Raw genomic sequence first — 25,578 nt, 5'->3', positions numbered from 1 at the left:
GATTTCCCAAAAATACTTTAAAAGCCCACCATTCTGTATACGTTACTGTGAATTGCTTCACCATCACCACATCACCCGAAATTTCCTGTCTCCCTCATTTTCTAAGTCATTTGTTCATTCTTGCCAAAGCCTTCCTTTCTAACCTGATTCCCTTCATATCAGGGTCCATTCTCTAGGCGTCCAAGACTGCAAACATCATTTCTGTGAAAACCATTTGTTTTCATTTTTGTCTCCCCACTAGATTGGAGAGTCCTTAAGCTGGACACGTGTGGCTCATATTTTCCCCAAAACTTCACAGAGGAACAAATAGGAATGATAAATATTTGGATGGATGGAAGGTTAAGGATATCACAAAAAAAAAAAGAAGGAAAGGGAAGGGCTTGGACTCAGAGAAAAGTAATAAAAGCAAGGGACATTCACTGCAAAGGAAGCATGAGTAGTACTCACCAGCAGAATAACTACACACAAGAAGAAACATATTCTAAGACTTTCTAACTACAGATAGTAGGGTGATGGTATCACCAACAAGAATAGAAAAGTGGAAAGTAAAATAAAATAAAATGAAGGAAGGAAGCTAAACAGCAGGTGTTTCTGTGGGGGAGGGAGGAACTGGGAGGAGAGGGAGATGACCTTTGGGAGCCAGGAAGGTGTGGGGTCAGTGGTGTTAAGGGCCATACCCAAGTGTAGCTAATCTGAGAGCAAATGACAAACAAGCCGGGAGCGCTGAGGGGCCGGAGCTCAAGGTTCAGGCACACGAGTCACAGGATTTCAGAGCTGGAGGGGGAACTCTGGAAGGCACATCGGCCACACTCTCACTTTCCACATGAGCGAAGTCTTAGAAGGGTGCCTTGCCCAAGTCCTACTGCCAGCGTGCAGCCCAGCCAGGCTGGTCCAAATCCTCCCATTTCTCGTCTCGTGTCACTTCCACCACACGGCAGGTGCTTCCAAGCATCTTTATACAAAGGTGGCAACCAAAGCCCTGAGATTCTTAGCCATCAACATTTTTAATCACTCTTTCCGGCCTAAGGGCAGTGGCAGGCAACACTATAAAGACAGGCACTGTTGCACAACAGGTAGAACTGGGCTGAAGTCACACCACCCAGCTTCACTAAAACACCTGGGTACGCTCGGTATGGTTATTATTCTAAGATCCAGGAGAGATGCTTTCAAAGTCTTCACGCGTTATGCGTGATTCAGACAATTATGGGCCATGTTCCCAAGCTACTGATGGGGATTTTTGACTGCATTTCTTTTATTTCTATCTACTCATATAAACAAATGCTGCAAGATTATATATTACGGTGCACTTATAATGGTATAAACATCATACAGGTCTGGCAGTGCAATAAATGTAACAATCCAACAGTCTTCATTGTCCTTTTTTGCTCCCCTCACACACTCGAGCAAATTATTCACCTACGAAGCAGAGGAATTCGGAAACGGGAACAGCTCTTCTAAATGATATCAGTTAAAATAACCAGTAAAAGACTGACCACGTGCATCGGGTGCTTGATGTAGGGATGTTTGCTGACACAGCCAAACTGTAAGTTGAGCACAAGTAGTCACGCCTAATGGCAGAGAGCCCACAAGTGTGGCCCTGACTGCGCACGACACACGGCCCATGTGAACAGTTACACATGGATAGTGGCAGTGAGTGACACACACGCCATGATACCAACTCATTCGCCCTACTTGGTACAATGTCTCTGGCTTTTATGCACCTTCTCAATCACTCGACACCAGCTAAGGCCCATTGTCAAGCTGGACACCTTAGGAAACTCAAAGTATCAGCTGAAAAAAAGTTATGATTCAGCAACTGCTAGAAATGTGGGCGTTTCATCATTTCCAGGGACACCAGGATTCCAGCTTCCCGGGCACACCTGCATTCTCTGTGCCAACAGTAGACACCGTGTTCTCATTACGTTCTCCTCTGGTCGGGGCTTCTTCTTTACCCCCACATCCCTTACCCTCTCACCAAGGAATCACACCTGCCCCTACTCGAGAGTTCACTCCTCCCTCCATGGCTTCTCTGGGGAAGATGCCCCGCCCTGGGCATCCAGAACCCCGTGCAGGTTGGCTCCCCAAGAACCTGGAGATCGTAATACCTGCACCTTTCTCTCAAGCACTTGGTTTTACTCTTTCCAGACAGAAACACTGGGTTCTAGGCCGCTTGGTGCCTTACGTAACACTGCAGAACATGGCAACAGTTGTACAATCTGGAGAACAAAACAGGAAACTGCTCTTTTAACGCATGAAAAAAAAATGAACCTGTTTACACATTTTCATGGGAGTCTGGGCAATTAGACAACACCCAAATTTATATATTTGGTTTAGAAACTCTCCCTACTAGAAATCACGACTGCAAATATTTTCCTTTTGAACTTACCTCACAATTGTTTTATATTCCCTCAACCCATTTTTTTTTTTTTAAGATTTTATTTATCTGAGAAAAGAGCAAGCGCGAGGGGCAGGGGAGAGGGAGAAGCAGAATCCCGGCTGAGCAGGGAGCCCGCTGCGGGGGCTCGATCCCAGGATCCTAGGATCATGACCTGAGCCGGAGGCAGACACTTCACCGACTGAGCCACTCAGGGGCTCCTCCCTCAGCCCATTTTTTAAATGCCATTTCCTGGACGTGTGATGTGCCAAGTGTGTTAAAGCCTGAAGCACGCCTCAGCTCTGTCCCAGCGCCCAGCTCAGCCGTCCCCGGGGCGGGCGAGGTGGGCAATCCGTGTCACAGTGCACGGCGAGAGCACGCGTCCCCGGGCTCGTACCTCCCGCCCATCAGCCGATGAGAGCAGGTAAGAGGAGTCCCCTGAGTAACCAGAACCTAATCTACATCGAGGCTTCGCCAACATAAATCGGCAGCCGGAGTTCTCCCGGTTGTACACACCCAAAGTGAAGCAGAGGCGCTCCGATCTCCAGGCAACGGGCCCAGAGGCCGGCAGCTGGGCCCGGGAGTGCTGGGGTGCAGGGACGTCGGGGGGCCCGATCCAGGGGAGCAGCAGTGGCGGGATCCGCACTCGGGTCCCCGCCGGCCACTGTGGCGAGAGGACAGCCACGGAGTTACACCGCGAGGACTTCCTGTCCTTCCTGTCCCCCCCCCCCCCCCCCCGCTGCCAGAGATGCTCTCCGTTCACCGAACAGATACGTGCACACATGAAGTGAGACAGAGTCAGGTGTGAGACACAAGGCTACTCCTGTTAACACATCCTACCTGCAAAGGTCCCCAAACCCTCATTTTCCATCGCTTGTCTGTCCGTGACAGCCTGGTTCCTCTTCTGCTTCCTAGGACCATCGAGGCTGCGCCCAGTGCCAAGGCTCTGCTCGCTCGCCCTTATTTCAGGACCAGAGGCACGGGATCCAAAAGTGGAAAGGAACCGTAAGGACCATGGACTCACCCAAAGGTAAGAACCCCGGCAAAAACATCACTGCAGAGCGCCTGTGCCTGAGCACACTCCCAAGGCTCCCACGGTGAGCCACGACGCCGGGATACATTACTGAGCACTCGGTCCCCTTCTGAATTAAGTATCCCATGTCCCTGGATATCATAATTTGTACATATGTTGACACTGAGTGAACACAGGTGGACTCTACCAGCAGAAAACAGTGGACAAGTTTACTCAATAGGGTGGAGATGTTCTATACCATGTAGAGTCTGAATTTAGGTTAAATCTCAGGTACATTGCACTTACCCACCTCACTAACCCATCCATCCGTTTCCTGGGAAATTTCAGGACAAAAGCTAAAGAAGGAGAAGCAAAAAAATAGATAGTTCTAAAGATATTCCATTCTCTTTCAGGCTTTTTTTTTTTTTTTTTTAATAAAGCTGCCCCTGAAAAAGGCAATAGGAAAAGGCTCTATAAATGTATGAAAGGTTGTCCTGTTTTCCCGAGGGCAGCCACAAAATGCCAGTTGCACCAAAGTGCAATGGATTTTTAAAATCCTGCAAAATGTTTGTGGTTCTCTTTAGAAGGCCTGGGTCTAAAGACAAACTTTTGTTAGAAAGGTTTAAAACTCTGAGGAACAAAGTAGTCTTGGAAGCTCTCTCAAAAATAACCAGGCTGTTTCCAGAACTGAGAAAACAACCAGTGCTCCCACTATTTAAATTAGTTTGGAATAGGCCCATTTTCCCATCATCTGAGTCCTATTTTGATTTCTCCCACCCTGAAGATATACACTGACTTCTCAATTAACAGAAAACCAGCATTATTTGTGAAAATGGTTGAGAAGTCAACGATGACAGCAGAAACTGCTGTTAGGTATTCACATAATATATTACAGATGATGATAATTCTTGCCCTTAGAGATCACAAATTCTAAAAGAAAAACGCGGGGTATATATTTTTAATTTTTTTTTAACCAAAAGTGTGGGTTAGCAATTCTTTTATTTTTATTTTTTTATTTTTTTTGGGTTAGCAATTCTGAAGCTACATTAGGAGTATGTTCTAAGACTGAACAAGTAATGCTATCAGGAATAATGAGTGGCAGGTTTCCCACAGAGAAGGGAGCAGGGGGAAAAAAAAAACTTCAAATAATTTTTTTACTTGCCATCTGTCCACAGAAACTAAGAATATTATACCCAGTTTTCAACAGTAGCTTCTTCCTAACAAACTAAAACTTTAGGAAATGGGCAAGGTCATAATGAACCCTGTGGTGTGAAACTGGCATTGGCAGGAATTTCTGTTTTTTTAAGATGCACACACAGAGAAAGAAAGACAAATATATATGTGTATATATGTAGAAAGAAATACACAGAGAAAAAGAGCTAGAAACAGAGAAGCAGAGTTAGAGGGAGAGGAGTAGCACACACACCTTCAAATTTACTTCATTGCTCTGTTATAGCTGACAGGGCCAGGAAACAATGATAAGCCAATGGCAATGCCACTTAGTGCTCCAATCTTGGTGTCTAAGCACAATCCTCCACTAAAAGGAACCAGGGCTCCTGGTGGATGGAACCTGTAATGTCTTACTGAGAAAGAGCAAAGAAGTGCTCAAGAACCATGTGGTCATGTGAGCAGGACACAGAAACCCTGAAGGGGCTCCCAGAGGCCACATCAGGGACAATCTGAACTAAATAAATGGGCTTAGTAATGATTTATAATCCATAAAATAAAGAAAGAATTTATGTGCCCATATTTAAAGAAAGAAAGAAAGAAAGAAAGAAAGAAAGAAAGAAAGAAAGAAAGAAAGAAAGAAGAGAAAGTTTAGCTTTTCAGAAGAATTCCAAATATTAACTGTAGGAATGTCAGAAGTAGAGAAATCACTGATTTGGTTACCTACCAGCATCATAATGTCAAAGAATGATCTAAGGATGCTAAAACTAGTAGGCAAACACACGATGAGAAGCATACTTTATATTGTCTCAAAGTATCTCCTCATATCTTTTACTTTTTTTTAAGTGAATCATTGATTTTTTTTTTTTTTTACTCCATTGTGTAAAAACTCTTGAGAATATTTACCAGAAGATATACAAAAATGCTCATCACGGGGCACTTGGGTGGCCCAGTTGGGTAAGCATCAACTCTTGATTTCACCTCAGGTCTTGATCTCAGGGTCATGAGTTTAGGCTCCACACTGGGCGTGGAGCCTATTAAAAAAAAGCCAGAAATGGTCATCACAACACTGTTGGAATAGGAAACTCTGGAAGCAACCCAAATGTCCACCATCAGGAGAACGGATATATAACCTGTGGTACAGTCACACAGTGGGACAGCATAAAGAGGAAAAGCACAGGAAACCCAGCTCTAAAGCATCAGGATCATGCGTGGTTCTTCAAGCACGGTTTCAAGACCATCAGCATCACCGGGCTTGTTAACCACCACGCTCTCCTCCCCACACCAACTGGATTATAAACTGGGGCAGGAAAAAAAAAAAAAAAAAAAAAAAAACTGGGGCAGGGGCGGGGTCAGCGGGGCAGCAAGTCGGTTGTGGAAGGCCTCCAGGGGAGTCTGTTAGACTCAGGTTAGAGCATCACTGTTTTGGCTGAATGTCAGTAACACCTGGGCAAGACAAGCTGGTCTCAGAAGAACACAATATGTCCATTTAATAGTGAATAACTGGCTAACCGAAATTAATGGTGTTTATACCAAAAACATAGTAAAGCTATAAAGAAAGGCAAGAAATGATTAATACAAGTTACTTTGTGGAAGAAAGTGGGTAAAGTATGGGGAAGGGCCACACAACAGCCTCTGAGAAGAACAGCACCTTATTTCTTCCATTAGGCAGTGGGTATGAGAATCTCCCCACATTTTTTAAATGATGGGGGAAGACAATACCTTTACGATGAACAACAAGGAAATCATCACCTCATTGCTATCAAATTTAATTAAAGTTAAGGGAAAAATCTTATTACGCTTCCTGATAGGATGCACCGAGGAGGACACCACAGCACTTCTGTGGTCTTCCTGCCGCAAATGTGTAACTGGAATCTAATCCTCAGGAAACATCAGACAGGCTCAGGGATGTCCTACAAAACACCTAGTGGTACTCTTCTGAAATGTTGAGGTCATGAAGGGCAAGGAAAAACTGAGCAACTGTTTCAGACTAGAGGTGATTAAAGAGAAATGACAATTACATGCAATGTAATTTATATTGGATTCTAGACCAGAAAAATACTTTTTTTTTTTTATTATAAAGGACATTAGTAGGGAAAGTCATGCTATTTGAATGCCTATATATTAGATAATCATGAAATGTCAATTTTACCTTTCTGACTTTGATAATTACAGTGTCGCTGTGCCCTGTTTTTAGTAAAACTTGAAGTATTTGGAAGCAAAGGCCATTATATCGTTAACTTTCAAAAGGTTCGAAATAAAAAATGTGCATGTCCGTGTGTCTGTGTGTGTGCATGGAAAGACAGAGAATGATAAAGCCAATGTGGTGAAATATTAACACTTAGGGAAGCTGGCTGGGTGAACAACATATGGAAAATCTTTGACCTATTTTTGCAACTTTTCGTAAGTCTGAATTATTGTAAAATAACAATTTCAAATCATTTAACTTGCCATTTGTCCACAGAAACCAAGAATATTATACCCAGTTTTCAACCAAGAATTCTTTTGGTTTGCTAACAGACCAAAAGAATTTGTTGTTACAATAACTCACTGCAACAAATAATAATTCATAGCAAACCTCTGACATTGGCAGCTCTAAAGAGAACCACCACCTATTGTCTATCCCTCCTCTCTGTAAGTCAGAACAATTATGTCTCAGAGGTAACAACCTGAAAGTGGCAATGCACAGAAGATGTTCTTATAATTCCAACTCAGAAAGTTATGTGACAAATTATCAAATCCCTCTGGGTTGCTTTCGCCTTCTGAAAAATGAAGGGATTCTATTCTTTCAGATTATCTTTAGGGTCTATTCTAATTCTTACATTGCCAAGAATCCATACATGAATTTTGTAATAAACATACTTACTGCTTGCTTTATAATTTTTTTTATAATTTTATTTTTTATTGGTGTTCCATTTGCCAACACTTTATAATTTTAAAGCAAAATATAAATACTACTAAAATCTGGAAGTTCAGGGGTAACCATAGCCTGGACAATACATTTTCATTAACTAGCTACCCTAATTCTATCCTCCATACTAGCTTCCAAAATGTATGACCTGGGGCCAGGATGGCATTTGGCCACTCACTTATTTCTTATAGTCTAGGAAATAATTTTCTTGTGCTGTTGAATTTCTGTCGCTGAACCAGCTTTGCCAATAAGCATAGCCAAACACCTCAATCATCAGGCTGCTGGGCACGCAGACACAGAAATTAATCTCCGAATCTGTGGCAGGCAAATAACATCTATCACATCTTTTAAATGTAATACGAGCAATGAAACAATCTGAATGGATTTTTATCTACTATTCTGGAGAAAATTTACTGGTACACTAAACACAATTAATATCCACATAGGTATAATGGTTATTCAGCTGACTTTAATAAACAAAACCAAGTAAGTAACTTAATTGTTGTGCCTGAATTGCTAATACTCTTTTTTTGTTCTATTTTTTGTTCTATTTTTTGGCTTAGATATCATTATTAAAACTGAACACTATGCTCGGGTGCCTGGGTGGCTCAGTGGGCTAAGCGTCTGCCTTAGGCTCAGGGCATGATCTTGGGGTCCTGGGATCGAGTCTCACGTCAGGTTCCCTGCTCAGTGGGGAGTCTGCTTCTTCCTCTGCCTTTACGCTCCTGCTGTCTGTTTCTCTCTCAACAACAAAAAAAATTTTTAAAACGAAAAAAAACCTGAACGCTATCCTGTGACATCATGCTTATTTTTAAGTAATAAAAAAAGTACAACACATAAAGCAAATGGTATTTTGTAGTGGCTACTCACCTGAGAGCTCTTGCCACATTTAGCGTCTCCTGAAACGATCACAATTTGATTCTGAAGCAGATTCTCCATAAAGGAGTATTTTTCTTTCCATATTGGAAGATCTTCTCTCTCTTTTAGAAGTTTATAATAACGTGATGAGTATGGCAAACCATCGAAAGGGTTAAGTTCCAAATCCTCACAAGCCAAAATCCCCTCCTCATCCCCATCACTGGAATCTAGGGATTCGGGGAAATAGCGTTTCTCAGAGGCAGAGTTTGGGCATTCCAGTTCTTCCTCTTCCATCTTGTCCACGAGGGAGCTCAAGCAGCTGGCATCCTATGTTCCAGTTTCTCCTACAATAACCCACTGCGAACAGGGTTGATACAGACTTGGACGTCTTAATCGCCAAGACTTTGGTTCAAAGTCTCTGCAAGCTGAAGTCCTCAAATCTGCATCTGGTCTTCCTCGCCCGGTTACCTTCTGTGCTGGCTCAGGTAAGCACTCTTCTGCACGTTGAACGACCGTCCATAAATCGCACTATAAACACACAAACAAAAAAAGGGGGATAATCAGGTACACATACAAGATGTGCAAAAGAAAGAAGCACAGGTGTTCAAAACAGAAGCAGTAATGGGTTTTTTTCTGTGAACTGGTTACTGCTGCCTATTTGAAAGACCAGGAATAATTCAGGCTAGCTCTTAAAGTCTGGTCAGCTGCAATTTTCTCCTGGCCAGCTTGGGGACAGTTCCACACTGGACCGGGTGCTCTCTGCCTAACCTCCAGCACAGGCCCTGACAGTGAACCAGGGGATGGGGGATGAGTGGGGGGGTGGGTACATGGTGGCTGTAAGGCTCCACCATGTGGTCTCTAGTCCCACCGCAAAAGAGATGCTGGATCGTGTCATGGGGAAAACTGTGAGGGCCCAGTGAGTGTTCCCCTAACACTGGTTTATTTTTAATTAAGAAATTCTCTAGCTTAAAGGAAGATTTTATACAAAATTTCATTTAGATTTGCTTATGCCGGTTTACTATGACAGGTAAGGAAAGTGGATTTCTTTTTTTCCCTCTCAGGCTACAGTTAGTTAGCTTTTATTAATAAGATCTTTTGTTGGTTTCATCAAACCAGAAACCTCACACATACTTCTTGAAATTCCAGGGTCTTGAGCCTAAAATGTCAGATTCAAGAGGCAATAAAATATTTATTTTATTTATTGTCTTAAAGATTTTATTTATTTATCTGAGAGACAGAGAGCATGAGCAGAGAGCGAGGGAGAAGCAGACTCCCCACTGAGCAGGGAGTCCGATACAGGGCTTGATCCCAGGACCCTGGGATCATGAACTGAGCCAAAGGCAGATGCTTAACCGACTGAGCTACCCAGGCACCCTAAGAACATTTTAAATGAAGTCACCCAAGCAAGGGCAAATTTACTCCAGTAACTTATTCCCTACGTGTCAGGTAAGTGATCTTTCAATTATGAGTGATTTTTAAAAATCCAATCAATATTGCTGGAAATAAGCCCCTTTTCCCATTAACCGGGTAAAAACTAGAAACACAGAGAAGAAACTCAAGCAAAAAAGAACACAGCATAGTCTATAATTCATGATATTCTCAGTTACATTACTCTTTTCACAGCACCCCATTTATGGTAACCATTGCTTTAGATGTTTAGGGGGCTCACAGGGCTAGCTCCTCATCCTATGTAATACGACAGGCTTCTTCACTATTCAAGCCAGGCTCCAGGGAAACACTCAGGAAGCACTTGTTGAGTGCCTTCTTGGGGCTTCAGTTATAACACACCTAAGGATACTTTGAGGTCAGGACCAAGACTTTTATAAACTCACACACAAATAGGCCAAAAGAGGGAGAAATTAATAACTAGAGGGAGGAGAGAAAGGATGTTTTAGCTCATCAAAGGTAGAGTTCTTCAAAATCCATTCTGAAAGCTGCTGCTTCAAAATTAAAATGGTATAATAACATAAATGTAGTATGGATGAACGGCACAGCTCTTTGCTGCTCCTATGGGTGAGACCACATGGAGCCAGCTCCAAGAAACACGATGGCTTAAGATCACAAGACAAGGGCAGCCCGGGTGGCTCAGCGGTTTAGTGCCGCCTTCAGCCCAGGGCCTGATCCTGGAGACCTGGGATCGAGTCCCATGTCGAGCTCCCTGCGAGGAGCCTGCTTCTCCCTCTGCCTGTGTCTCTGCCTCTGTGTGTGTGTGTGTGTGTCTCATGAATAAATAAATAAAATATTTTTTAAAAAAATCACAGGACAAGCTAACTTTGAGAAGGTATCTAAGAATCAAAAAACTCCACTGCTTAAGAGAAGTTAACATTTGGTTTTATATTCCATTTTTCCTTTATTCTGCTTAGAATTCCTTCTAGAGGTTCTCATTCTACATATAAATTGCTCTTCTTATGACCAATGATTGCCATAGGAACAATTTCTGAACTGTTTTACCAAAACAAAACAAGCTATTATTTTTTACCAAATAAACACCCTTGAAATGTGTCTCTTTGTCGTATAATGCTCCCTAAAGGGGCAATAATCTTGTAATTAAAGTAAAATCTTATTTATAAAGTATTGACCACTTTGAGCCTGTGGGGGAAGAGTCGAGTTTTCCGAACGGCATGTCTCCAGAGATTGGAGAGTCACCGGGCCCCCTCAGCACATGTACACAATCCAGCTCCATCACCCACTTCTGTGTCACGTGGATTGAAGGTGGCTGCACACGCTCTGCAGGCTCCCCTGGGGAGGTGGAGTCTACTTCCTCTCCCCCTGTCTGGCCCTGTGAATCACTGTGATCAAAAGAATGCGGTGAAGGGATGTTGAACCACATTCACATGACTGGAACACGCCCTCTTGGAGCCAGCTGTCATTCTGTGAGACGCCCAAGCCACCGGAGAGGCCACTGGGAAGGGACTAAAGCTGGGCTTCCTCTGACAGACAGTACGGACGTGCCATGTGGGTAAGCCACGGGAGACCCTTCCCCAGGTCAGCTCTCCAGATGACCACAGGCCCAGCCAACATGACTGGCAAAAGCAGCACTCACGGCCACCCAGTCAATCCAAGGGACCGTGAGAGGGAACACACACGGTCACCACTTCTGTAGGTTCTCCGTTCTGGGGGTTTGGCCTTACAGCAACAGATACCCAGACCTCTGCCTGCTAGAACAGCCTAACTTTCTCTTCATGACTTGGGGTCACTGATCCATCAGTTCCCAAACAGAAAGATGTCCTCAGACTTTAGGGTCCAAGGATCCACTGGTTCAGAGCCCCTCTTTTCTTTTCCTTTTTTTTTTAAATTTATTTTTATTCATTAATGAGAGAGAGAGAGAGAGAGAGAAGCAGAAGCAGGCTCCCTGAGAGGAGCCCGATGTGGGACTCTATCCCAGGACTCGGGGATCATGACCTGAGCCACCCAGGCATCCCCGGAGCCCCTCTTTCTGTAGGGATTCAGTACCCATGTCACACTGTGGTCAACATGCTTACCTAGCGGGGCCTTGTCTGCTTTTCTGACCAACTCTACCAGGCATGTTAGAAACCAGTTAGGCTTGTTTGACAAAAATACTTGTAAAGGTTGAGTCCTCAAAAGGTTCTATATTGAATCCAAGGAGTCTGAGGGGCAGAGCTATGAAGTTTGTGACAATCTGTTTTCACTACTCAGAGGGACTCTCTGCTGCTCCGTAGTTTGAGTTCCAGATTTAGAGGGGGGCAGTGGCGGAGTTTTCATGATACACAACACCTCTCTGCGTTTATTCTGCAACTGGCACAAGCCGTATCAGTATTTTCTTAGATGTAATTAAGTACATACAAGAGATCCGTGTTTTGGCCTTTGGCAGATTTAGCAGTACCAAGAAGGGAAAACAAACATGGCAGGTTACATGCCACTCAAAATAAAAGTTAATAAAATTTGTTCTGTTAGCAGTATCAGGTACATTTCACTACAAGAACCAGAAAGATTGGTTTTTGCTCCTTTTCAAAGCATTCTTACATATAAATTGTAGCCTGCATAATTTGTCAAGGACTGCCCTTTGAAGTGAGTCTATTACGACTTTTAAATGAGCATTTATGAAAACAACACAGAGCTAATGTAACATGAAACTCCCTCAACAAGAAAGACTCAGAAGTTGGTGTAAGATGAGCTATGTCTTAGTCATCTGGATCCTTGACTCTGATGCAGTTAATTCTAGAAATATAGTTCACAGAAAAGATAAAGTTTGCAAGGGATTATGTAAAACAAGATTGCGAAATTTGTCCTGAGAAACTTTGGGTTAGGTTTTATGGTTCAATGCTCCTCTTCGACATTTTCCTCCGTGTTCAATTTACTATAAATACATTCTTCACACCTATCAAATTCTCAAAGGTACAACATTAGGATTTTGCAGAGATCGAACAGGGCCTATGTGGTCTCATTCAGTCTCACAGCTTTGGTGCCACCTATATGAGGAGGACTCCCATTTACATGTCCTGTCAATCCTCACTCTAATCTTCGGTCTCCTATGTTCTACTACTGCCTCATCACATCCCATGTGGATTTTTAAAAGGCATTTCATTTCAAACTATGTCCTAAACCGAGCTCTCGATATTTACCTCAAAGCCACAAACCTGGTCTTTTCCACACCAATTACTTCCTTTCCTTCAATTGCTCAGACCAAAAAATCTGAAGTTATTCTTGATTTTTCTCAATCTTGAATTCCACATCTGTTCCTTCAATGGATGTACTAGGCTGATAAGCCTACAGAGATGTGCACATCCTAATCCCCAGAACCTAGGAACGTGTGCTTTGAATGCCACAAAGGGCTGAAGATGTCATGAAGGTAAAGTCCTCGAGCTAGGGGGACTATCCTGGTGAGTCCAATCTAATCTTGAGAGCCCTGGTATCAGACCATCTTTCCCAGTTATAGTCAGAGGGAGAGAGGACAATGGAAGATGGGCCAGAGCGATAGATACAGTGCTGTTGGCTTTGAAAACAGAGGGAGGGCCATGAGCCAAAGAATGAGAGGGTGGCCTCTAAAAGCTGAGTAGACAAGGAAATGGATTCTCTTCTAGTCTCCAGAAAGGAACACAGCCCTGTCGACCCCTTGATCATTCGATGGACTTCTAACCTATCAGACTGGAAGAGAATAAATAACCACTAACTTTGCAGTGATTTGTCATAGAAGCAACAGAAAACAACCTGATCATGTCAGTTCTATTTTCAAAATACATCAAGCACCCTTGGTGCTCCGCTGGGAGCAGGTGGTCACCTGGATCACTACAGCAGCCTGCTGGCTCGCCTTCTGGTTTCACTCCTGGCCCTATCAATCACTTCTCAACCGAGTCACGGTGGCCCCGTTAAAGTCAGCTCACGTGTCCTCTGCTCAGTCTCTACTGGCTTCCCATCTCATCTTACTCCAGGGAAAACCCCACTTAACAGGATCAACAAGGTTGGAGGCCCTGGGCTCAGCACAACCTTAGCCTTGTTTCCAACTGCTCTCTCCCCTCCCCCCCCCTTCCAGCCACGTGGCCTCTGGATGTTCCTCAGACACCCTGGCACGGGCTGGCCTCAGGACGCGGCGCCTGCTCCTGGGGTTGAAATGTCCTTGTCTCAGGTGTCCCAGCGGCTAGCTCCCTTTCCTCGTAAAGGTTTTTTTTTTTTTTTTTTTTTTTTTAAGATTTTATTTATTTATTCATGAGAGACACACACAGAGAGAGAGAGAGAGAGAGGCAGAGACACAGGCAGAGGGAGAAGCAGGCTCCAGGCAGGGAGCCCAGTGCGGGACTCGATCCCAGGACTCCGGGGTCACGCCCTGGGCCAAAGGGAGATGCTCAACCACTGAGCCACCCAGGCATCCCCCTTGTAAAGGTCTTTATCAAATGTCAACTGGATGAGGGGCTTACTGGCCACCCTGTCTAAACTCTGACCCACACCCCCTGCGACTCATACCCACTTCCCAGCCTCCTCCTGCTTTGTTCCTTCCCCTTGATGCTCACCATGGTCCAGCAAAGTCTACACTTGACCTCTTGATCTTGCTTACGTATGGCTGGTGTCCTCCACCAGAAGGCCAACACCAGGAGGCAGGGATTTGTGTCTATTTTGCTCACTGCTGTCCTACAAGAGCCTGGCACCTGCTAAGCACTCAATCAGCATTTGTTGAGTGACATTAGTACCTCAGAGGTACTTTTACTCAACTTTTCCAAGTTGCCCTACACTGTGTCTGTGACAACGTCCTTTAAAACTCCTCAGGATTCGGTCCCTCCCATTTCCCTACACCTTCGCTTCGTGCCGACATCCTACTGTTACTGTGCTGCTGGATTTCTGTGACTTTGTGTCCCCTTCCAGTCATGCAATCACAGAATCATGCTATTCCAAAGGCTCTGGCCTGAAATTGTCGTGAATTCCCAGACACGGCAATATTTCTCCAAACTGAAATATTTGTACAGGTTCTTAGTTTTCCCTTGACTCATACACCCAAACCACAGCTCATGCTTTTTTCAACATTAAAGCCGTTTTCTTCTTCCAGAAGAGTTACGGTGCAGAAAACAGCAGAGCTGAGATCTCAATCTGTCGGAGGCGCGTCCCAAGCTCGCTCTGGGCCACCCATGGTCCCAGCAGCCTGGAAATAACCGATATGGACGAGGCAACGTCCTTAGATACCAGGGAGCTCCTCAGCTGTCTGGACTACCTACCATCCTTTCCCCCACGCTTCTGGTCTCGCTACTTAGACGGTTATTGGAGCGATGCCCTCTTTGGTAATTTCCACAGTCTGAGCCTGAATATTGTGGGTGTTTAATCAGCAATTAGAGGCTGAGCAGCTAATGACTGAATCACTTTCCGTTCTTTAGGGATTTTTCCACTTCTAAGACTTCCATCTGTCTGTTTTATTATAGGTATTATTCATGATCTAATAGGTTTTCTCTGTCCTCAAGTTTTCTCATCTTCCATCCCTGTATTTCTGGCCTTCCGTTTACTGACTCAGCCAGGACCCGAGTGCTCACTAAGTGTCTACCCTGCAAACAGGCCAGTGCCACAGAGAAAACAGCCAGGTCTGGGTCCTGTCCTAATGGAGCTTACCGCCCAGCGAGGCAGAGTGTGGGGTGTGGAACAGAGATGCTCTATGACACACGGACTTAGTCTTATGGTCAAGTAACTAGAAGAAGGAAGATGTGGCTGGTACATAAAAGGAGAGAGAAAGGCTCTGGTACAGATGAGCTCACAGAGCAGATGGGGCCAGATCACCAAAGATGGTATATACACTAAAAAGATTGTGTTTTATTTTAAGTGCCATGGGTCTAACTCACCCTGTCATTTTGTGATTGAAATTCTTATTTTTACTTTCTGCTTTTCTTTACAATTCTTCTCTTAAATTTGATATATCACATATTTTTTAATACTAAAGATCATAATTTTCTTAAAGTCATTAGTGAATCAAGTTCTAGGAAAGCTGGTAACAGTTTAAGGCAAATGGCAGGATGAAACACATAATGGGGTTACGAGTTGGCTTACCAAGTCAGGCAAAAAATCATTTTCATGTACAAGAATTCTTAAGATTTATGAAAACTAAATAACATTTCTTGACCTGAATATTTTAAATCATTTTCTGATAGGTCTATGAAAATAGTCTGTTCTGTGATCTAATTCACAGTCAACCCCTTTTTATCTCTACTCTTTGGGGAACAAGTTCTGAGAGAAAAGGGAATAAGTACACACATATCTTGCCTTTTTAAAAAAGTATTCTTTTTATATGACTCCCAAATCTGTGTTGCCACTATTTGACCAATGAATTTTTCTTGAAGACTCAGTGCTAATTTGTTGAAACTTGAGAAACATTTTGGTATCTATTTAATGTCTCCTCATATTCCGAACAGCAGTAAATTATCATTAAATATTTGTATACAGGATCAAACAGAACCAATAATTTTAAAAATGCCTAAAGATGAGTCTTCTGTAAATACTAATCTGAAAAAGTTGTCTTTTGTCATTTGTATCCCTTAATTCAGTGATTCCCTAGTGTTGCAGATTTTTTAATTGTTTGAATCACTATGCCTGATAAAGTGAACACTGATCTCTATTATGTTAGTCTAAGTATTGAAAAATAAAAAGTATTAATTCTAGCCATTTATGGGAAGAGCTCAGCAAAAGGAGGTATCTGTCTACGTGGAACCTTCGGAACCAAGCTATAGGACTAACAGAAACACTTGCTACACGTACTCAACACATTTATTCAGATTTTCACTTTGTCCTCTCCCTCTAGATGCTCTAGATGCTCTGCAGACTTACTAAAGTCAAGATCCATTTGTGAGCCATCTTTACAACTTGTACAAAAAAAGACACAGGGTTTTGCACAGACTAGGTGTTCAATAAATATTTGCTGAACTAATAAACAATATCCTTGTAACCCATAATTATAATGTTTAGAACAGAGAGGGTTAATGAGGCATTACAAATGAATAATAACTGTCTTCAGGATAAAGGGCTATTATTTTTTAGAGAACAGGATCACTGATCCAATATGCTATGCCAATTCTATTCAAAATGCTTATTTGTGGCAACATAAAGAGATTGCACTGAATATAAATCAACCCATTGCTTCCTTCATTGAAGAAGTCTTACTATTAAAAACGTCAGCTCAGTGCAACAGTATGATTAGTGCCATAGTCTATTTACATTCTGGCACAAGTTCCTTATCTTCCTGCCAACCAGTAACCGTCTATGGACTGGAACTGGTCTGCAGATCACACTTCGAGAAACATGGTTCTCTACTGCTCCTAGAGTTGGGCTGATAGCAATAATGGTAATGATGATAATTTACCAATTAGCCTTTATAGAGTGTGCTTATTGGGTGCCAGATGCTCTATGTGCTTAAACACTTTGTATGGATTATTTCATTTAAACTCTTAAAGACCCCATGAGGGTTTACTTTATTATTTCCATTTTTCAAATGAGGAAATTTAAGCCTTCAGAGGTTTAGTTAATTTATCCAGCTTCTAATAGCTCGTCTCTGGGAGAGCAGGTGCTTGAAGTCAAGTGGTCTGATCTCAGCTTAACCCTAGTTAAGTGTACAGTATATGCCTAACCACACTGTACCATACTGCTTCCTGACCGCATAAAAGAACAAGGGCTCATGTTGAGCTGTGGGCTGAAGGAATACTTGATGCTATGTGAGATGTCAGGCAGAGTGGTCTGGAAGAAATACTACAGAACAAAACAAATGTAGTTCTCTTATGGAAAGAAAAACATTGAAAAATTTTGAAAACCATGGTTGTGATCACCCATGCGGCATTACAGTCAAATATTTAATATGTAAACTTTATCTCCAAGGCATGTTATACTCGAATTGAAACAATGGGCTTGTGATTACTAGGATTTTTAGAAGGTTACCCTATTGCTTGCTTTTAATTGGCTCAGAGCTCCCCAAAGCACATTCTATTTGGCTTCTAGTATCTACTTAAAACCTTTCTTGAACAAGATAAAAGTTCAGTTCAGAATTCACTAAAAAAAAATCTGGGATGCCTGGGTGGCTCAGTGGTTGAGCATCTGCCTTGGGTGCAGGGCGTGATCCTGGGGTCCAGGGATGGAGTCCCACAATGAGCTCCCTGCAGGGAGCCTGCTTCTCCCTCTGCCTGTGTCTGTCTCTCTCTGTGTCTTTCATGAATAAATAAATCTTTTTTTTTTTTTTTTTATAAATCTTATCTCCAGACTTCTAACAAGTGACTTTGTTTTGATTTAATTAGCTGGCAAATTAAATTAGCTGGCTTTTAAAAAACCCTCAAATTAAAAAAAAAAGATCCACTTTTAACTCAATTTGGTTCATATTAAATGCAGCTAAAATAACCAATCCTGCACAATTAATTTAAGAATACTATTTTCCACTGGTAATTTAAATTTTTGTAGACTTATATACAGAAAGATCTCCTGATCATTTTGCAGTAACTTTAATAACACAATAATAGATTGATAAACTATGTTGCACATTCTATGGCAAGTGGAAGAAAATTTAATTTTAGGGAATGCCAATGCACGAACCCCTCAAAAGCAGGGATTCTGCTTTATTAAACTTTCCAGATTTAAAAAAAAAAATTTGATTTATTCATGAGAGACACACACAGAGAGGCAGCAACACAGACAGAGGGAGAAGCAGCCTCCATGTGGGGAGCCTGATGTGGGACTCGATCTCAGGACCCTGGGATCACGCCTCGAGCTGAAGGCAGACGCTCAACCCCTGAGTCACCCAGGTGTCCCAATCTTTCCAGATTTGGGGCTTACTTTTTTCGCCTCTTCTTATTAGTCTCCCTGGGTTCATCCACCCCACCCAACTCCTTGTGACAAATAACTGTGTACCCTCGGGGTCCTAGCCTTGACCTGCTGCTTGACTCTCTTCTCATTCCACATAATCTCCCTGGAGAAAATCATTCATATTTTAACTCCAATTTCTGAATGCTTAATCTAAATTTCTACCTTCGTCTCAGACTTCTTTCTTTAGTTCCTGACCCACACATCCAACCATTACTTAAGGGAAATCCCAATTTAGACAGGCATTTCAAATGAACTACATTCATCACGTATGCATTTCTCATGCTTCCTAAGAAGAAAAAGACTTCTTTCCTTCTCTTGTGTTCTAGATTTTGATAACTAACACAACTGTTCCCCCATCACCTGGGTGGCATCCCTGGCTTCTCCCTCCTCCTCCCCACCTACACCACCAAGACCTGCTGCTTGGACCCTCTCAGAGGCCCCTCATTCCATTCCTGTTCACTGCCCTCCCAACCACCACACTTATTTTTTTCATTTCTTCATGGAATTACTACAAAATCTCCAGTTTGGTTTTTCTGCCTCTAGTTTTGGCTCTCCACCAATCCGTCATTCACATGCTGCCAGTGATCCCTTTCAAAAGGAGAACCGATCACGTCACTGACCCAAATCCTTCTCATTACCTTCAAGATACAAATCTCACTCCTTTTAGTTCTTTCTGATTTAATGCATATCTGCCTCTCAGCTTCATTTCCTTCTATGCTCTTTTAAGAAGTTCCCTCCACTCCAGCCACAATGGAACTTCTGCTCAGAGCTGTACTCTCGTGCCCCGTGCCTTTGCCCGCGAAGCCCTCACACACTCCATCTAGTCATTTCCTATTCCCTTTATGAAGAGCAACCTCCAGGAAGTGCCTAATACATTAAGGATGCTCAATAATAAGTGTTTGCTGTATGCCGGCAATAACAACTATTTACATTTAAGAAGTTCTTTCCAATATACAAGATACTTTCACTTATATCTATAATCACATTTAATTGATTTTGATTTTCACAACTTGACTGTTGGACAATCATTGAAGATCTTATTATTCTCAGTTACCAATGAGGAAATAATAGCTCTTGGGTTTCCAAAGTGGCATAGCTAGAAATTAAGGCAATCATCTGTGACTAAGGGCTTGTCCTCTTTCTATTATTATCGTACTGAAAACCCACTATGGGCTAAAAGGAGTACTGGACTTGGATCCTAAAATATTTAATTTAATCAGAGGCACAGACCCATCCATGCACATAAAATGGAAGAAAACTCTACAAGAAAGCAGAGTACAGGGCTAGGTGCCAAACTGGGTAGTGCTCCAGTAGAAGTGCATTTTGTGGGCATCAACCTAATCCTGGAAGACTTTCCAGATGCGGGGGCAGCAGCATGGTCCTGCAGCCCAATTATACGAAGAATGAGTAAAACGCTGAAAGAGCATTCCTCTACTCCAACGATTTGAGTGCAGACCAATACAGATCCAGACGACAAAGAGGAAACAAGTTAGAAATGGAAATTTGTTTTCTACCTTGACTGAATTTCTTATAAGTTTCCGAAAGTAGCAGAGAAAAAGAGAAAAAAGTACCCTCACGCTGGCAAAACAAAAAGCAAACAGAAGTCCAGTAACGAAAAGGAAAACTTCCTCTGACTTATAATAGTAAGGCTAGGAAACAGTGCAGTCATTTGCTTGTCTTTTTTTTTTTTTAAAGTCATCCTACTTCATTAAATAATGATAGCTTTCTACCACAATTATTTTTACCTTGACTTCTGATGTAGCTAAGAGATTTAAGTAAGAAAAAGGCTGCATCTGTTTCTTCATTGCTACTTTATTCCCTGGTGATAGTGTTCTGGTTTGCTACATTTAGTTAAGTATCAGCAAAGTAAATAATGTAACTATTCTAATTTGATGAGCTTGGAAACTTCTTCAAAAGTCAGGACTTTTGTTTTTTTACCTGACCGCCAATAACATCCTGAACCTGCCAATGGAAAGAAATAGAAAACACATGGTGGGAAATCCCCACAAGGGGCAACATCAAGACCTTTGCCATTCTTCTTCTCAACCCCTACCCCATTAGCAACTTTGTGACCTTAGGATAGTTCCTCTAAAAATAAAGTGTATCTGTTAATCTAAAGCAATTTCTCTGACCCTCTTCTCACTCAAGCAACAGACAAGTACAAGTACACAGGGCCAGCTGCTGGAGGGGGAAAGAGAAATTGAATGTTGTCCTTAAACATTTTAGTACCCTTTCCTCCCCCCTTCCACCCCTCAGTCATTTGTTCCATCAACACACTATCCCCTAAAATCAAGTGTTGCTTTTCACAGTTGCCATTACCTACTGCCTGAAATATTTCAGTGCAAGACTTCCTCAATGTCAAGTTCATAGCTACCGATAAAATCATTCTTCTACATCAAGTATAAAGTACCAACACACATCTCCACTTTTCCAACCTTAAAATCTGCACAAATTCTCCAGTCCTCGTTACTTCAGCATGGAGATCTACAATGTTGTTGTTCTTCTTCTTCTCTCTCTCTCTCTTTTTTTTTTTTTTAAGATTTTATTTATTCATGAGAGAGAGAGAGAGGTAGAGACACAGGCAGAGGGAGAAGCAGGAGCTGGATATGGGACTTGATCCTGGACCCTGGGATCACAACCCTGAGCCAAAGATAGAGGATCAACCACTGAGCAACCCAGGCATCCCTCCTTGTTCTTTTTAAAATACAAATGCCGAATCCTGTACTATTTGAGAAAATACAACCCTACTCTTGTGTTAACAAAGGCCAGGTTTTTATCACTAATTTGTCACTTCATGATATTAATAATGGGCACCACTACGTTTCTTGGATGAAAAGACCAATTCACGATTTTGCTAACGATGTGAAAACTAGAGTTTGAAAACGCGGTACTACAGGAGTGCTGTTGATCTTAGATGTCGTTTGTCTAAAAATGCATCCCCTGGCCCTAAGCTTCGGGAACAGGTAATTAAAATGCCATGGAGGGTTTACTTTCCGATCTGAATTTATCACATCAATATTCTAGCTTATGAATCGTAGGTTCTGTATACATCACACCGAGTGTCAATATCCACACATAAACCTTCTTGCTTTGACAATTAATCTCAAAAAGGCCCCACAGAGTCCCAGCCGGGAAGCCCAGTTTGGTGAAACATAATAAATGTCCGTTTCCATCACGGAATATATGCTTCTTGGGTTCAATTAACCTCTGAACGGTTCTCCTTCTAAGAGGAAAGTAATTTTCCTTGGTGTCCCTGTCATCTGTGGGCTGGAAATCTCTCTGGTGGCAAAGAATGAGCGATCGCTTACACGACCCAAGGAGGGCTCTTCTCTCCATTTCCCCCAAGTGCTGTCTGGGGCCGCAGGAAGAACTGATGGAGGAGCCATAATCTCCAGACACGAGCACTGAATCAATCATGCGGCTTCCACCCGCCTGCTCTTTCCTCCCCAATCTTCTCTCTCCTCCATTTTTCTTTCCTCCTCGAGGCTCGTCTTTCTCAATCCAGGACTCTGTCGGCTGTTTGCATGTTTATCACCCACCAGGCACAGTCTCCCGTGGTCCTCCAAGATTCCTTAAAAGCACCACCTGGGGGGATCCCTGGGAGGGGGGGGTAGTGGCTCAGCGGTTTGGCGCCTGCCCTGGGCCCAGGGCGTGACCCTGGAGACCTGGGATCGAGTCCTGCACCGGGCTCCCTGCATGGAGCCTGCTTCTCCCTCTGCCTGTGTCTCTGCCTCTCTCTCTCTGTCTCTCATGCATAAATAAAATCTTAAAAAAAAAAAAAAAATGAGAGCACCACCCGGCACCGGCACCGGTATCTCAAGAGCCATTAGGATACTATTGTGTGGGACAATGTTACATTTGTTGAACGGCCCTGCAAAGTTTCGATACAAAATAACGTGGGTGGACTCCCCAGCTCCACCAAAAACGCGGAGGCTTGATGCAAACGAAACACACACACACACACACACACACACACACACACGCGCGCGCGCGCGCACGCACACCCCCCCCCCCCCCCATCCACCCGGAAAGGCCCAACTCAGGCCGCTGCCTGAAACGGGATCCCGGGGATGACAGTGCAGCGCGGGGCCACGCAGCGCTCGCGGGTTCGGGGCTCGGGAGGCCCAGGTGCCCCGGGGCCGCCGACCGAGGGCTCCCGGGGGCACCTCCCCGGCCCGGCCGCCGCCCCGGCTGCCAGGAAGGGCCCGCGGGCTCCGGGAGGCGGGGCGGCCTCCGCCCGGCTGTCCCGGGGGCCGGGGCGGGGCGGGGTCGTGCGGGGCCAGCGGGCGGGGGGGGCCCCCAGGCGGCCGCAACAGGTGCGCCGCCCCCCGCCCCCCCTCGCGCCGCCCGGCCGGCCTTTACCTGCAGCGGCGGCTCCCGAGTCCGGGGAGGGAGGGAGGCCCGCGCTTCCCCGCGGGGCAGGCCGAGCTCGCCGGACGCACCGACCGACCGACCGACGGACGCCCGCGGGCGGCGACCGCGGCCGCGCAGGCCCCCGCCCCGGAGGCCCGGGCGCTGGCCCCGCTGGGGGCGCAAGGGCTGCGGGGGAGGCCCGAACGCCCGGCGGGGCTCAGAGGGCAGCGTCTGCAGCCGACGACCCGGCCGCCACCCTCGCTCGGTGGCCCCGCAGGCGCGCGGGCCCTCGCGCTCGCCCGCGTTTCCTCGCGGCTTTTGGTCCCTCCCTCTCGCCGTCCTCCTGGCCCCGCCCCCGCGCCCCCGGTTGTCAAGGCAACCCGGGCGACGCCAGCCGCGGAGCAGAGGCGTTAGGAGGGGCGGCGGCGGCGGCGGGGGCTCGGCCCTTGGGGCCCGGGAGCTGCTGACCATGGAGCCCCACAGTAAGGGGGCCGGGCGGGGCGGGCCGGGGCCTCCGGGAACCGGGGTGGGTGCCCGCGCGCGGCCCGCAGGCGTTAACGCTTGTAACGCGGAAACACGGTGTCCCCCCCGCCCCCGCCGCGCGTGTCGGGTCGGGTCGCGAGGGCAGAGGGGGTCCGCTGGGAGCCGGGGGGGGGGGGGGGGGGCGGGGCGGGGGCGCGAGAGCTCGGAGTGTGGACGGGAGGCGGCAGCGCCCCCGCCCGGTTCCTCCCTGGAATTACCGGGTATTGTCGCCACCGCTCAGGTCGTCCAGGTCATGGTAGTTTTTAGTTCATTCATTCATTGTATTTTTCCTTTATTTTTTTTTTACTGGAGTTCAATTTGCCAACATATAGCATAACACCCAGTGCTCATCCCACCAAGTGCCCCGCTCATGCCCATCACCCAGTCACCCCCACCCCACGCCCACCTCCCCTTCCACCACCCCTTGTTCACTTCCCAGAGTTAGGGGTCTCTCCTGTTCTGTCTCCCTCACTGATATTTTCATTCAGTTTCTCTCCTTTTAAGAACCGTCCTGCTCCTAGGAGTCAGCAGTTGAACCTGCCACGAGGGTGGGTCTTGCATTCACGAGAGAGACCCTGTCCAACCTCTCCCTCCCCCTCCCCTCCACCGTCTGTGGTTTAAAGGAGGAAAAACAAAACAAAACAAAAAGCAACAACTGAGCTGTGTCTAAGCCTGTTTGATTCATGGCTGGAGGTTCTACGAGGTGGGACACTACGAAAAACAAAATTATTTTCCTGTTTCCCACCTTGTTTGGCAAAACGTGGCCAGTCTGGAATCAAGAGATCCAATTGGAGCTCTATCTAAGTTAATGGGTCCCCGGCCTCCCAAGCCCCTCTAGGGCTGGAGAGCTCGGTCCTTCCTTTGCCAAGCTAATGTGTTATTGCTCCTTTTGTTCTTAAAATAAGAACAGTATTTCCCAAGACTAAACCTTTAGAGAAGGATGCAGTTTGACTCTCAAAACCAAGTCATCTTTTCTTGGGTCATTTCAGAGATGGAAGTACTCAGATCAAATCCATTCTCGGGGGGAAATGCTGGCATTTTAAAAGGTCATTAGTTTCAAGCAAGACGGTTTTAAAGGTTTTGTCCCCCACCCCTTTCAACTCATTTGTTGATGAAAAACGTAAAAGGTGTGAGTTATCTATCATTTGCTTGAATTGAATTTATACACTATCCTGCCATTTGCATTTATAACTCTCAAGATTCTACATCACATCTAACTTGTCAAAAGAAACTGAACATAAGACAATACTAAAAGTTTTGTCTCCTGTCAAACTGATACCAAGCTGTGTATGTTCTCTGTTTACGAAGAATGAGATGAAATATATCCTTTGGAAACAACTTTATTCCTTCCGATTTGTTGTTTAAATGCGTTAAGTATAAATTTCAGCCAATTCAGTGCTCACGGTCTTTATTCACTCCCTCATTCATAGTATCCATTGTGTTCCAGACACACTCTAGACAGCAGGGTGGCACGATGAGTAGGACACTATTAGTTTGGGCCATCCCAGGAAAACCCTGCAGAGACTTGTTCAAGAACCACCCACACCTCCCTCAGGTCTGAGATTGGGAGAGAGGAGACAGATAGAAGGCTCCTGGGAGGAAGGAATAAGAGGCCTGCAAAATGACCCAGCAAAGAATAAGGGAAGGGGTTCCAGGCAGAGGGAACCCTGCAGTACATAGGTGCTGAGACCTAAAGTGCAGTGGGTTTGAGGCTCAAAGTAGATTAGTAAAGTTTTAGCTAATAAGACTTGAGGGTAGAGAGGAGTAGAAAAGACAGGTCTGGAAAAGTCAACAAGAGCCAGATCACAAAGGCTTGATAAAACTATGTAAGAAATGTATCAGGGGGTGTCTGGGTGGCTCAGTCAGTTAAGCATCCAACTCTTGATTTTAGCTCAGGTCATGATCTCAGGGTTGTGAGATGGAGCCCCACGATGGGCTCCATACTGGGCACTGAGCGTGTATAGTCTGCTTAAGGTTCTCTCTTTCTACCCCTCCCTCCCTGCTCCCTCTCTAAAAGAAAAAAGAAAAGGGAAGTATTATGTGTATGTATTATATGTTTATATCCCATCGCATTGAGTTTTGAAGTGGAAAATTTCTGTTAATTAATCCATG

The 25,578-nt window shown here is 44.6% G+C and overlaps 1 protein-coding gene and 1 long non-coding RNA gene across 2 annotated transcripts in view; one reads left to right on the top strand and one right to left on the bottom strand.

Moving 5' to 3' along the window:
* The window catches only part of DHX32 (DEAH-box helicase 32 (putative)), a 50,894-nt gene extending 27,785 nt beyond the window's left edge, over positions 1-23,109 (bottom strand). Inside the window, exons 1-2 of the mRNA XM_072804907.1 lie at positions 22,954-23,109; positions 8,335-8,850 (exon numbers count right to left, since the gene is read on the bottom strand). Of these exons, the coding sequence (XP_072661008.1) occupies positions 8,335-8,616 (282 nt within the window). The 5' untranslated portion in view covers positions 8,617-8,850; positions 22,954-23,109. The remainder of the gene's footprint in view (positions 1-8,334; positions 8,851-22,953) is intronic.
* Positions 2,667-5,857, top strand: LOC140620523 (uncharacterized). Its single transcript, XR_012020279.1, has 3 exons — positions 2,667-2,798; positions 3,290-3,404; positions 5,540-5,857. It is a non-coding gene; the product is annotated as an uncharacterized lncRNA (long non-coding RNA).
* Positions 23,110-25,578: the final 2,469 nt, after the last annotated feature.

Source organism: Canis lupus, chromosome 29 (assembly GCF_048164855.1).
Source record: "Canis lupus baileyi chromosome 29, mCanLup2.hap1, whole genome shotgun sequence".
NCBI classification, from domain to species: Eukaryota; Metazoa; Chordata; class Mammalia; order Carnivora; family Canidae; genus Canis; species Canis lupus.
This window is presented reverse-complemented; position numbering and strand designations above follow the sequence as displayed.